Raw genomic sequence first — 13,456 nt, 5'->3', positions numbered from 1 at the left:
ACACATTTATCAAAAAAATGTGTTAGTTCGGCTAATCTTCCTATACATAGTATAAAGACCTTAATTTAGAAAGCATATATATAACCACGATTATATAACAATATGTATATTTCTTTTACTTGATCCAGAAAGTGATCGAAATATCCTTTATTCTACTTCCACTTGTCGGGTAAATATATGAGACCTCAGGGTTGGTTTGAACTGATGGTATTTTACGGGAGTGTTCTCAAATCTAATTTAGATTTAAACCAAATAGAAAGTTTTCAAATTAAAGTCCTCTTATCCAAAAGCCCCCGTGATATTATTGAGCAAATCTAGCGCAGCGTGACAAGCATTTCGGGCTATGATTGTGCGGCAAGTGATAAGCTTGAAATAAGATGTGCTCGACTCTAACCGGCTTGATAATTAGCTTTGTTTACACGTTACATGGGAAAATACTGAATGGATTGGCAAGCTATGGAACTTCCATTATTGGGCTTAGGCGGAGATTTTGGACCCGTACTTAACCGGGTTTTTCCTTATCCCAACCTGGTATTTGCACAAATATACCCTTATTATCTTGCAACAATGCAAAAGGCGAACTCTTCTTCTTTTTCCCATTGACACAAGAGGTAAATTCTGCTTTGCCCCTCAGGTTGCAACCTTTTTCTTCTCTTTGTAGGACTGACTTAACGTGGATTACCCCACACTTATCTGGTAAAGCCAAACTAACTTGTAGGCTTGTGGCTGGACAAGTTGAATTTCCAACCAAATCACATGTTGATCCACTTTAATTTAAAACAGAAAGTTGTAGCATATTATGAAGAACGAACAATGTTGGATGCTCACTGAAACTAGAAAGAACTGAAGAAAAGTTTGGAAATCTAAGACCGAAACAAATGCAGATTTTTCGCTTGGACCCTTATCCAAAACAAAATCTAACCACAAATAATCTTGGCTGTTCGGGGCTGGCCGCATCATCCACAATGCCTTTGTGTCAATTGGTGCCGGAGACAGCCAATCATCTTTGACTCGACCGCCCATTTTCCATCCTTGTTCGGTCGCAAGTGTTATCTGCTTTTCGTATCGATCTCCCATTACACATCACGCCTAGACTTTCCACGTTGGCAGAGTGGTTGGACGAGATTTCAAAGGTCATGTCCAAACAATGCAGCCATGTTGTAAATGACCTTTTGATTTACATTTTGTAGAATATTTGGAAGGAACGTAATCAACACATCTTCCATAACTCGGCAAAGCTACCGGGAGAAGTGTCTTATCTCACTGTGGAGGATATAATCCGGAGGAGTGCTTTGTTTCTAGAGAGCTAACGTCCTTTGTTCCAGTACGCTCCGCCCATGCAATTCTTTGTTTTCCTACTTAGAGCCTTGAGCGCCTCAACTTGGGTTCTCATGTTGTAACTTTCCTACACTCCCTTTCTTAATTGAGATCGGCAGAGCTTCTGTCTATTTCCGGGAAAAAATCCATGATCCTAGCACACTTGGGCCAACTTTGTTTTCATTTGATGGATTGTGGATTGGATGATGAATGCCGCCTGCGGACTACAACGACGGCCATAATTCTTGCCCCGTAGACATTGCCAAGCAACGAGCGCAACGTCTCCATCCTTCTTCCCACCTCTACTACCGCCGACCCTAATTCGGTCAATGGTCCGTGAACCATACCAACACTGTGAACATGGACACTAAATAGAGACAAGAATCATCCAAGAATCCGTCATCTCTGTGCATGAATTTTTCACGTGCACATTGTGTATCAGAATTGTTTTTCCAACTTGAAGCTGTAATTAATTACGATGACGCCATTAAAAACACTTAAATACAGCATAATCCCCTCTTATAATCGGGCAAGGTCAACGTGGCCAGCAGATACACAGCCATGATAATTCATTGAACCTGGACACATTTGACTTTCTCTCTCCTCCGGCCTTTCAGTTCCGTCTACTTTCTCATTCATCTTGTTTTTTTAAAAAAAAATAGCGGAACTTACATCGCCTGACCCACAATTGCGTCTACATTCTAAACAACCATCGGCCATTCAATCAGGAAGGCAATACAATACTCCATTGGTGGGACCCTGGAACTCAAAAGGAAAAGAAGGAAGGAGGAAAGGTCCCAAGGTCGACCAAAGTGATCGAGAAGAACATCACAGTAAGAAAAAGAAAATCTCTGTTCTTTTACATTTGTTCTCTTTTCTTTTGTTGTAACTTACTTTTGTTGATGGGTGGCAAAACCGCAGTTATAGATGGTTAATTCATGCCCTGTTAATTTTCTTTTCGCTGTTCTTTAGATGATTGCTTTCTTTGTGTTCAGTGAAGCTGCTTTGCGAATGCTAATCAGAACTAATCTTAGGTTTATTCAATAGGGTTATTCTATTGAACTCGGTGATCGTTTTAACTTTTAACCAGTCGTTTGGTTCGACCAGATCGATTGGACAAGATGCAATCACGCAAAAGGTGTGAAAAAAGTGTTGATCGCTTATTTGCTGTTGTTAAGATGAATTGCCAATGAGCATGGCTTATTCTTTCGATCAGTTTAGCAGACTGAAATTTTTTCCCCAAAAGTTTAGCAGATTGAACTCTTTTTTTCCGCAAAAGTTTAGCAGACTGATATTTTAGAGACCCACTCCCTGCTGCCATTTTCAGCTGTACATATCCTCGAACTTTTAACTAGAGACCAATGGTTGTATCCATAAAATTATGATTCCTTGGCGTGTTGTCATGAAAAAATAGGTAAAACAATGTGTTTCATCGTGAGTGAAATTCGATCTTGTCAGAGCAGTTGACTGAACATTCTAGGTTATCCTGATGCCCTGATCTGTACTGAACGGTACAGTACAATGCGAGGCACTGCCTCACAGGCATGGAAAGATAGAGAGAGAAAGGCCAGTGTAATCTGGGATGCTTTTGTAAGCAAATTATTAGAGCCATCAAGAGTGCCAGGAATCTGTTAGGCAGAGAATGCGGTGCTGCTGTATGCTTTAGAACATTCCAACTCGTCATCTTATCACATTTGCATGTGTGGATCTGACTGAAGAACTAGTGGATTCGGCCTACTTTCTTGTCACAAAGACTTTTGAGTTCTTGGACCAAATTGATGCAACTGACAGCCCATGATTCATGGCCAGGAATTGTAAATGACAATAGTTTATTTATTAATCTCACTCGTAATTCTCAGACACATATAGGTAATGATTGTAGATAGAAGTAACTACTGCATTATTGAGGATTGCTTGGTTGTAGGAGTACGATTATGATCGTCTTGATAGTTGATAGGAGTTCCGGTTTGAAATCTGTGGACTGCACAGAGAGTTAAACTTCCCTTCCCAAAAAAAGGGAGTTGAATTTGATCGCTTCTTTGCGGGCTGTGGTTGTTAACTGAAATGGATTTGAGGTGACAATATATACGAGTGTCGTTCATTTCTTGAGCATTTTATATATGCAAATGTATCTGTCATCTTCTTGTCGAGTAGTCAGTGTTGAAAATACCACAGGCATCTGTGTGCGCTTATGCAAAAAGTTGCAATTTGTAGACTCAGAAACATGCTATAATCAGTGTAACTTGTTCGTACATCGGTTCTCTAGCTAAGAAACTTTTGTTTCCCTACTTAACTGAGTGTTGGTACAAGTTTTACAAGTTGAACACATGGCAACTCGGTCCTGTTTTACAAGTTGACGAGAGCCACCGACAGTGCCTAAAATATCTTAAGAATATTAAATTTCCATGGTTAGTGGAATTCAGAACCCTCCATTAATTGCCTCGCAAACCATTTTGCATTTTGCTAGCCTAAATGTAAATATTGTGAAAACTCCAGCCCCTTTCTGTTATATTGGAGTTCCCCTGAATATTTACCAAATATGTACTGTGTCATTGGCAGCCCAGGAAACTGCTAAATTCTGGCCAGAATAACTGCCTGGATTCATTATTGACTCATCCGCAACTTGAGAAGATGTTTATATAATCTCAAGTTTTCGAGTCCACTCCGGCTTCTTAGACCAGATACAAACTTGAGAAAACATTGATTTTTGTTGATGTTCCTTACTCTCAGCACATTCTTTCAACTGCTGATGAGTTTGCAAAATGATTCATACTTGGTCGACATGGCGTTCAGCAAGCGATGAGATGTAGAATAAGCTATTCATTGGGTAGTTGTTTCCCGCCGCTATCTTGAACCTGGCGCATTTTCCGACGCAGATTCATAGCTAGCTTCTCATCTTGCACCCTATTAAAATAGATAGAATTAACTACTGCATTATTGAGGATTGCTTGGTTGAAGGAGTACGATGATGATTGTTTTGATAGTTGATAGGAGTTCCGGTTTTCAAATCTGTGTGCTGCACAGTGAGTTAAACTTCCCTAACAAAAAAAGGAGTTGAATTTGATCTCTTCTTTGCGGGCTGTAGTTGTTAACTGAAATGGATTTGATTTGAGGTTGATAGGAGTTAAACTACTGCATTATTGAGGATACGGAGAAAACCAAGCGTTTAGATGGGTGGCTAGCTTGGCTCGGCAAGGATTCGCTCGCCTGACGTAGCAAGGCGAGGCAAGCGAACGGAGGATCCAAACACGCCCAATATGAGTATCGTTCATTTCTTGAGCATTTTATATATGTAAATGCACCTGTCATTTTCTTGTTGAGTAGTCGGTGTTGAAAATACCAAAGTTATCTGTGTGTGTGCGCTTCCGCAAAAAGTTAAAATTTTAGACTCAAGCATGCTAGAATCAGTGTAACTTGTTCGTACATCGGTTTTCGAGCTAAGAAACTTTTGTTTCTCTATTTGAACTGAGTGGTGATACAAGTACAACTATAAACATCACAGGGCAAGGTAAACACATGGAAACTCGGTCCTGTTTTACAAGTTGATCGGAGCCACCGAAAGTGCCTAGAATCTCTTGAGAAGATTGTCTTTCCATGATTAGTGGAATTCAGAACCCTCCATTAATTGCCTCATAAACCATTTTGCATTTTGCTAGCCTAAAAGTAAAAATTGTGAAAACTCCAGCCCCTTTCTGTTAAATTGAAGTTTCCCTGTATATTTGCTACACTCTGGCCAGAATAACTGCCTGGATTCATCACTGACTCAGCCGCAACTTCAGATGTTGATATAATCTCAAGCTGTCAAGTCCACTCCGGCTTCCTACACCAGATACAAACTTAAGAAAACATTGAGTACGTTGCTTGTTGGTGTGAGGCTGGGGCCACGAACTTGGCCGCCCTATGCGATCGGCTACGCACATTTGGCTCCGTGCTTTAAGTCTGGTTGTTTCCGGTTTTAGCTTCAGGATGATCAAGCTAGTAACAGTTTCTAATTTTGTGTTTCCTTTGATCGGTTAGCGGTTGTGGTGTTATATAACCATAATTTACATTCTTTTTCTTAATATAAAGATACGCAGCTCTCCTGCATATTTGAGAAAAAAATATTGATTTTTGTTGCTGTTCCTTACACTCAGCACATTCTTTTACACGTGGTCCACATGGCGTTCAGCAAGCGATGAGCTGTAGAATGACCTATTCATTAGGTAGTTGTTTCCCACCGCAATGTTGAATGTGGTACATTTTCCGACGCAGGTCACATAGCTTGCTTCTCATCTTGGCCTCTATTAAAAGGGAAAACTGCAAACTCCTCAAAAGTCACTTGGATTTTGACTTTCCTCCCTAAAAGTTGTTTTGTTGCAAAAAAAAAAAAACCCAAAAGTTTGACTTTTTGCAAAAAATCCCCTAAAAATTCAAAAAAATAAAAAAATCACAAAAAATTCTAAAAAAAACTAGAGACAATTCTAAGATATTATGTGAAATTTGTTTTAAAAACTAATATCATTTGCATCATATTTCATGGAGAGGAAGTTTGGAAAAAAAATGAAAAATGTGCAGCTCATTTATTAACTCATGTTATTTTAACTTTTTCATGTCTACCATTATTTTTTCTACACAAATAATTATTTAAGTAAACTAATAAAAGTAGTTTCACTAATTTTGGGGGTGTTATGGATTAGTTATGAATTAATCTATCTTTAGCATATTTACTCAATCCTGCACGTTACAATAACTATTTCAAGATTTCATGTATTTTTACAAGATAGAGGATCATGTAAGAAGACTAAAAAATTTTGTTTCATGATTTTTGGATTAGTAAATAATTAACTATGCATTTAACTCGAATTAATAAATGAGTTGCATGTTTTTCTTTTTTTTCAAACTTACTCTCCATGAAATATGATGCAAAGGATATTATTTTTGAAATTTTTTTTCAAAAAAGGTCTTATAATTGTCTCTAGTTTTTTTTAGAATTTTTTGTGATTTTTTTAAATTTTTTTGAATTTTTAGGGATGTTTTTGCAACAAAATCAAACCTTTGGGGGTTTTTTTGCAACAAAACAACTTTTGGGGGGGAAAGTCAAATCCAAGTGACTTTTGGGGGGGTTTTGCATTTATCCCCTATTAAATAGAGGTTTGACCTTGATCTGTAGCTGGAGCACCTCTGCATCTCCATATATATAATGGACAGTCCCTGGCTTCTTCACAATGCAACAAGGCAGGCCTTTGTGGCTAAGAGCTTCTACTACTAAGCATCGCTGCGTAGGTTTTCTTTCCTGCCCTTGATCATCCTTGATGCTTACGCATGATGCTGTGATCAAAAGTTGGCTTCATTAGAAACAACTCATGAATTGTGTTGAGCGCCTTTTAGTAGTACATGCATGCAGCATGTGTTCTTATAATTCTTGTAGTTACGGAAACAGACAGTTTTCAGATCTTGCTTTCCATTCTTACTGTTAATCTTCTTCAGTGTCGAATGAATGTAACTTAGGTGCGAACAGTACCATGACTTTGCCTCTGCTGTGATCAATTGGATTGGAAATGGACCGTACAGATTCAGTGCTACAGTGCAGTTACAATACCCGCGATACAGTATTCTTACTAACAATGTTTGTGCTCCTGTGTTTTGCTGTAATTACTGTTTGCATCTTCCTTTGCTAAGGGTCTGTTTGTTTGAGCTTCTGCTTTTGGCTTTTCTGAAAAGCTGTGCTTTTGGTTTTTCTGAAAAGCTGCTTTTGGAAATAGGTTGTTGGCTTCTACAATAAATTTTTGGCTTCTCAGCACATAACTTCTCAGAAAAACCACTCTCAGCGAGCTTCTCAGCTTCTAGTTTATTTTCCTCAGAAACAGCTTCTGGCTTCTCCAGAAACCACTTATCAGCAAACCCGTTTGTTCTGGCTTCTGGCTTCTGGACTTCTAACAGAAACAGAAGCCAGAAACAGAAGTCAGAAACAGCTGAAAACAAACAGGCTCTAAGAGCCGATTCCCTTAGGTGTACCATGCATGATGCATGCAGCTGGTTGTGTGCTGTTTGTGATTTCTTTCACAAAAATATTGATGCCTTCTTGTACTGCCATGCTGCCGATGCGATCTCATCGTGATTCCCTGCTTCGCACCACAGATAGGCATAGCCTTTTGAAACCAGCCGTCCACCCCACAGTGAGCACCGGCAATGCCACCAGCCGTGTCTGACGGAGGCGAAGGCCTTGATGCCGACATTACCAGCCGGACGTCGTCGCACCGTCGCATGGACAGCGCTCAGCATGGCTACAAAGTCGGCGTCCCGCCGAACAAGAACCTCCTCGCCGAGTTTTCGGACGCGGTGAAGGAGACGTTCTTCGCCGACGATCCGCTGCGGCAGTACAAAGACCAGTCCAAGTCCAAGAAGATCTGTCTCGGCCTGCAGCACTTCTTCCCGGTGCTCGACTGGGGCAGGCACTACACCCTCGGCAAGTTCAAGGGCGACCTCATCGCCGGGCTCACCATTGCCAGCCTCTGCATACCCCAGGTCAGTGAACTTATACCTAGTGGTCTTGCATGCCGATCAGCAGCAGCATAGTCCATGCAATGATGCACTCTGATATATCTGGTCTAACGATCATTGCCTTGAACTATAGGACATCGGTTATGCGAAGCTTGCTAACCTGCCACCACATTTCGGACTATGTAAGTGCACCCGCGTTCTAGTTGACATCACTAGTATGATCAAAATCCTTTTTTTCAGCAACTGTACTGATCAGAGATGTGGTCACCATTTTTGCAGACAGTAGCTTCGTGCCGCCTCTGATATACGCAGCGATGGGCAGCTCCAGGGATATAGCCATCGGTCCCGTGGCCGTGGTGTCGCTGTTGCTCGGTACTCTCCTCCAGAATGAGATTGATCCAAAGAAGAACCCGATGGAGTACAACCGGCTAGCATTCACCGCAACGTTCTTCGCAGGGGTCACTCAGGTGGCACTCGGGTTCTTCAGGTGTGTGGATCCTGATGTGATTGTTAAGCTATCAGTTCTCAGATCTCTTGGCAAGAACGTTTTATGTAGCCTGTAACTGAACTCCGCAACAGGCTAGGGTTTATCATAGAGTTCTTGTCTCATGCTGTCATCGTCGGATTCATGGCGGGTGCTGCCATCACCATTGCTCTTCAGCAGCTGAAAGGACTCCTTGGCATTGCAAATTTCACCAAGAAAACTGATATCGTGTCGGTCATGAAATCAGTTTGGGGAAATGTTCACCATGGGGTAAGATATTGTATCTTTTTACCTGTGCGACGAAAACCAATATTTGAGACTTGAGAAAATTGACATTTGCGCTCTTTCTGCAGTGGAACTGGCAGACAATATTGATAGGAGCATCCTTTCTGGCATTCCTTCTGATTGCCAAGTACATTGTAAGATAATATTTTACATGTTCCAGAATTTCACCTTGGCTGTCCTTCGATTATTTGTGGTGATCCTTTATTTGTTGAATAATTCAGGGGAAGAAGAATAAGAAGCTCTTTTGGATCTCCGCAATCGCACCGCTCATTTCAGTGATCATATCCACCTTTTTTGTGTATATTACTCGAGCAGACAAGCATGGCGTCGCAATTGTAAGTCATACTTGACTACTTTTCAACCTTAGCTACCATAGAGACAAGCAAGTGTTTCTGATTAGTAGAAATTAAAACTAAAGATCATCACTGAAAAATTGCAGGTCAAAGACATAAAGAAAGGCATCAATCCACCTTCAGCTAGTCTCCTATACTTCAATGGCCCGTACTTGATGACAGGGTTCAGAATTGGAGTAGCAGCTGGAATGATAGGCCTAACGGTAAGACAGACCCTTTTTTTTAACGCAAACTTCGTGACTTTTCAGGTTCAAACTGATGATAACATGGAAAAAGATTTATATATGATAGCAATGTGATAATTGATCAACTGGTGTAAACTTTATAAGGAAGCGATTGCAATTGGACGAACATTTGCTGCCCTCAAGGACTACCAGATAGATGGGAACAAGGAAATGGTGGCTCTGGGAACCATGAACATTGTCGGTTCGTTGACTTCTTGCTACGTAGCCACAGGTAACAGTTAATTCAGACAGAAACCATGCATACCCCATAGAGATGTGCCAATCTTCTGACAGACGTTGTTCCTTGTAGGCTCTTTCTCACGGTCAGCAGTCAATTACATGGCTGGCTGCAAAACAGCAGTATCCAATGTTGTTATGTCGATTGTTGTAATGCTTACACTGTTGTTGATCACCCCATTGTTCAAGTACACTCCAAATGCCATCCTTTCCTCTATCATCATTTCGGCAGTGATTGGCCTAATTGACTATGAGTCAGCCAGCCTTATCTGGAAAGTTGATAAGTTGGATTTTTTAGCGTGTTTGGGAGCATTCTTCGGAGTCATATTTGCATCAGTGGAGTATGGCCTGCTCATTGCGGTGTGAATCACAACCATTTCTTTTATGCTATTTAAAAACTGAATCCCTGTATAGTAGATGGAGAGCTGATGACTGCTGTACTTGTTGTGAATAGGTTGCAATATCACTTGCCAAAATTCTTCTCCAAGTAACACGTCCGAGAACAGCTTTACTCGGTAACCTTCCAAGAACAACTATATACAGAAATATTGAGCAATATCCACAAGCCACCAAGGTTCCAGGGGTGCTACTTGTTAGAGTGGACTCAGCTATCTACTTCACGAACTCCAACTATGTGAAAGAGAGGTAAAAATGCATATATTCAAAATGAGCTTCACTTGGTGGAATGACTAATAGTATAGGGGTATATTTATCTTTATTATTGTCATGGATGCAGCTTCTTTTGACAAAATGGGATGGACCATGCTTTTGAGGCGCTTTAACAGTTTGAGTTGAATATACAAGTATAAAAAAATGGAAAGAACAATATGCTAGTGCTTACAAGAAATACCACACAAAACCTTTCAATGTAGAATATAATAGATTAGGATGTGGCATAATGCCAGGCTGACGTAGCACATTTTTTGTTTAGATCCATCCATTATATTCTACATTGAAAAGGTTTGAAATTTAACTAGGTGGATGTGATTATCAGCAGTCCTGTTATCTATTCCAACTGATTGTTTCTTTATTTGGGGGACAATTTTCTGCAATGTTAAGGCTGTTATCTGAGCAGAAAGTCAACTCACATTTCTTTTAAAGAAAGGGCAAGATACACTAGAATTCCTTCCAGGATGTGGCAACATGTGCAAGCATCACATGTGATGAATATTCAAATGGCATAAGACTACATTAGGTGCATTATTGTGTCATGTTCAGTATTCTAATAGCAGCATGTTATGATTTGCTTCATTACTATCCATTTTTAGAATCCTGAGATGGCTCAGAGATGAGGAGGAACAACAACAGGACCAGAAGTTACCCAAAATTGAGTTTCTGATTATTGAACTATCTCGTAAGAACATAGCCGATTTATGTTATCTAAAAACAAGGCACTTCTTTTTTTTAAATTACATCTAGCGGATGAAAAAATTGTTCCAACTCTCAACAGCTGTAATTGACATCGACACAAGCGGAATCCACGCCTTGGAGGAGTTGTTCAAAGTACTTGAAAAGCGCGGAATTCAGGTAATACACTAAATCTAATGACAAAATTTTACAACTACCACAAAAATGTCCATGGAAGAAACCCTTCACTAAGATCAAAATCCATGCCTATCACTTACAGCTGGTTCTTGCCAATCCCGGGCGTGAAGTGATCCAAAAGCTCCGCTCAGCGAAATTCACAGATCTCATTGGTGAAGACAAGATATTCCTGACAGTCGGCGATGCAGTAAAGAAATTCACTCCAAAGGCGGTGGTGGATAATGTTTGAAACAGATACATAAATTCATGTGTAGAAGGCGCAAAGAGAAGTTGTAACTTTCTTTAGCTAACTGCATGCTTGCGAGTTTGATTTTATATAGCAGAAGCACAACAAAACAGAAGTAAATAGCATGGTCTGCGTAATTGTGAATAAAGAAGATATGCTGCAGTAGTGGCGCATCAGGTTTGCAAAATATGGTTGGATAAAAACATAAGGTGTCATAGTTGGGTATCAACATCAGTGCTTATGGTTGTGGAGTGTGTTGGATTGTGTATATTTTGTTACACTAGTTAAGTGTTCATGTGTTACAACGAAAACAAAAATAACACAAGATGACATCAAACATATGCAGAAGATATTGCTTATATCAATGGATCTAAGAGTAATTCTCTATTGTAATGACCTCATAGCTCAATAATTGGTGATTTGTCATGAAATGAAATGAGAAACTCCAATGTTACTTAACATTCATATAATGCTAAACAAATGAATAATGAAATGTGACCCTTAGCGATCAAGATAGAGAAACAAAGATATGATGAGATGATTACTTACAGATATGGAAGGTACTGGATAATACTGATCGACAAAGCTAAATAGCTCAATAACTCATGCACAATTCTATTGTACATAACTCCATCACATTGAAAATTAATTCCCACAAAAAGTAAAACAAATAAAGGCAGAGGAAGACATGCAAACATAATCATGCAAGAGGCTAAGAAGGAGTAAGACCATTATTCTAAAAAAAGTAGAATACGTGCTGGTATGAATTTGAAGTGTCAGAAGAAGCATGGACTACATAAACTCTTTGGTGAAAGTTCCACTCTGTAGCAATTCTTCACATTAAACATGATAATGTAAGTAGTAGGGACCTTGTTAGCTAAGATTAACATAGGTTCCTTGTTTTAAAATTCATTTTTAATTACCTTTCTCTATCTAGGTATATTCTGTTTATTTTACTAATAGTACGAGCATTATAGAAGAAGCACCAACTCGCAGACCTCATACTGATAAACAAATTTGCACACATAAATGGAGAATAATAAACTTAGGCGAGTAGCTCCTCTACAGGTGAAGTAAACCTCAAAATGTAACTCATCAAGAAGAAATGGCATAATTGAAAGTTTTTCATGCTTAGAAAAGCAAACCCACGGCCAGGAGAAAGATGACTTTAGAGACTTGGACATAATGTCAAATGTAGAAGGACCATACCTTATAGAAAATCTACGAAAATGTCACACTGTCATAGATACAAAATAAATAAATATGACTACATGGACTATTGAATTGTGGTAGTCAGCTAACACTAACCTAGCATTATTTTGTTATAGTTGAATGCACATGTATTGCAACGGGAGCTAAAAATTTACATAAGTTAACATTATTGAATGCTCTGAAACCAACCATCATCATCGAAGTATATTTCAAGCTATAACATTGTTAACATTATTGAAGCGCTACAAACACTATAGCCACTATTCTAAACACCATGCAATACACCACCATACAACCAAGTTTACATCCTTATTCGAGTATACACTGAACACTCATAACAAAAATAAAAAATACAAACAATTTGCGAAATGACTACTGCACTATCCTCGTTGAACCAATTCAAACAATATAGCCTGCGCAAACGAAAAAAAATTATTAGATACATCACATCAAAGATAACCGAAATATAGCCAACAGCCACAAATCTAAGCCATTCAGCAACAAATGAGGATCAATTACCACATGCCATTTGTAACTAGCAGGAAGGACAATATTGCAAGCCAACCTGACAACATGTAAACAGGAAAGCAACTGCCATCATCAAACTCACGAAAATATCTCAACGACAACATAAACCGGAGGCACAAGCTTCCACGGTAACATAGGCTAGAGCTAGAGCACACAAGCCAAAGGGAGAAAAAAGATAGGTGATTGGGTTAAGACATGATGTATTGCCTGTCTTGGATCGATATCCACTGTATATTTTTAAGTAGTAGAGATTGATTTGTGTCAACGGATTTTCTAACAAAGTTGGATTGTTTTCCATTATCTAAAGAACTAAGCTTGATTGTGGAGTGTGCTGAACATAGCAATCAGTTTTAGAGGGCATTCTGACTTCGTTTCCTTCCTTAATGCATGTGCGAAAGGCAAAAGACCTTGCAAAACTTGTTTCCGTAGCTATTCCCAGCTCCCAAGGATCATTAGTTACTTGCTTTTCCAAGACGGTGAAGCAGAGGAACACGAGGCTGACCTGTCCAACCGGGATAGGATAGCCGAGCTGCTAATCGCCGGTCGCCGCTGCCGGTCCGTCACG

General features: G+C 39.6%; 1 protein-coding gene across 4 annotated transcripts; it reads left to right on the top strand.

Annotated features, from left to right (window-relative positions):
- The first annotated feature begins 2,127 nt into the window (after positions 1-2,127).
- LOC133916732 (sulfate transporter 1.3-like) lies at positions 2,128-11,338 on the top strand. Of its 4 annotated transcripts, none has more exons than XM_062360539.1 (15): positions 6,507-6,575; positions 6,815-6,886; positions 7,435-7,821; positions 7,931-7,979; positions 8,077-8,284; positions 8,377-8,551; positions 8,635-8,700; positions 8,788-8,901; positions 9,006-9,122; positions 9,249-9,375; positions 9,454-9,740; positions 9,835-10,025; positions 10,649-10,734; positions 10,831-10,907; positions 11,008-11,338. In XM_062360539.1, exons 3-15 carry the CDS (start codon positions 7,486-7,488, stop codon positions 11,152-11,154), a joined length of 1,980 nt encoding a protein of 659 aa, XP_062216523.1. In that variant the 5' UTR covers positions 6,507-6,575; positions 6,815-6,886; positions 7,435-7,485; the 3' UTR covers positions 11,155-11,338. The 4 variants fall into 4 exon arrangements, with proteins under 4 accessions (XP_062216527.1, XP_062216524.1, XP_062216523.1 ...); XM_062360541.1 differs by having other exon boundaries at positions 6,542-6,575; positions 6,784-6,886; XM_062360543.1 differs by lacking the exons at positions 6,507-6,575; positions 6,815-6,886 and adding an exon at positions 2,128-2,150.
- Positions 11,339-13,456: the final 2,118 nt, after the last annotated feature.

The sequence above is a fragment of the Phragmites australis genome, chromosome 4, assembly GCF_958298935.1.
Source record: "Phragmites australis chromosome 4, lpPhrAust1.1, whole genome shotgun sequence".
Classification (NCBI taxonomy): Eukaryota; Viridiplantae; Streptophyta; class Magnoliopsida; order Poales; family Poaceae; genus Phragmites; species Phragmites australis.
Note: the sequence above shows the minus strand (reverse complement) of the source record. Positions and strands in the feature narration are given on the sequence as shown.

Coding starts and splice junctions, on each gene's coding strand:
- LOC133916732 (XM_062360543.1), top strand. CDS start 7,486: ATGCCACCAGCCGTGTCTGACGGAGGCGAAGGCCTTGATGCCGACATT. Junction 8,902..9,005: donor ACAAGCATGGCGTCGCAATT/GTAAGTCATACT, acceptor GAAAAATTGCAG/GTCAAAGACATAAAGAAAGG. Junction 10,026..10,648: donor TCCAACTATGTGAAAGAGAG/GTAAAAATGCAT, acceptor ATCCATTTTTAG/AATCCTGAGATGGCTCAGAG.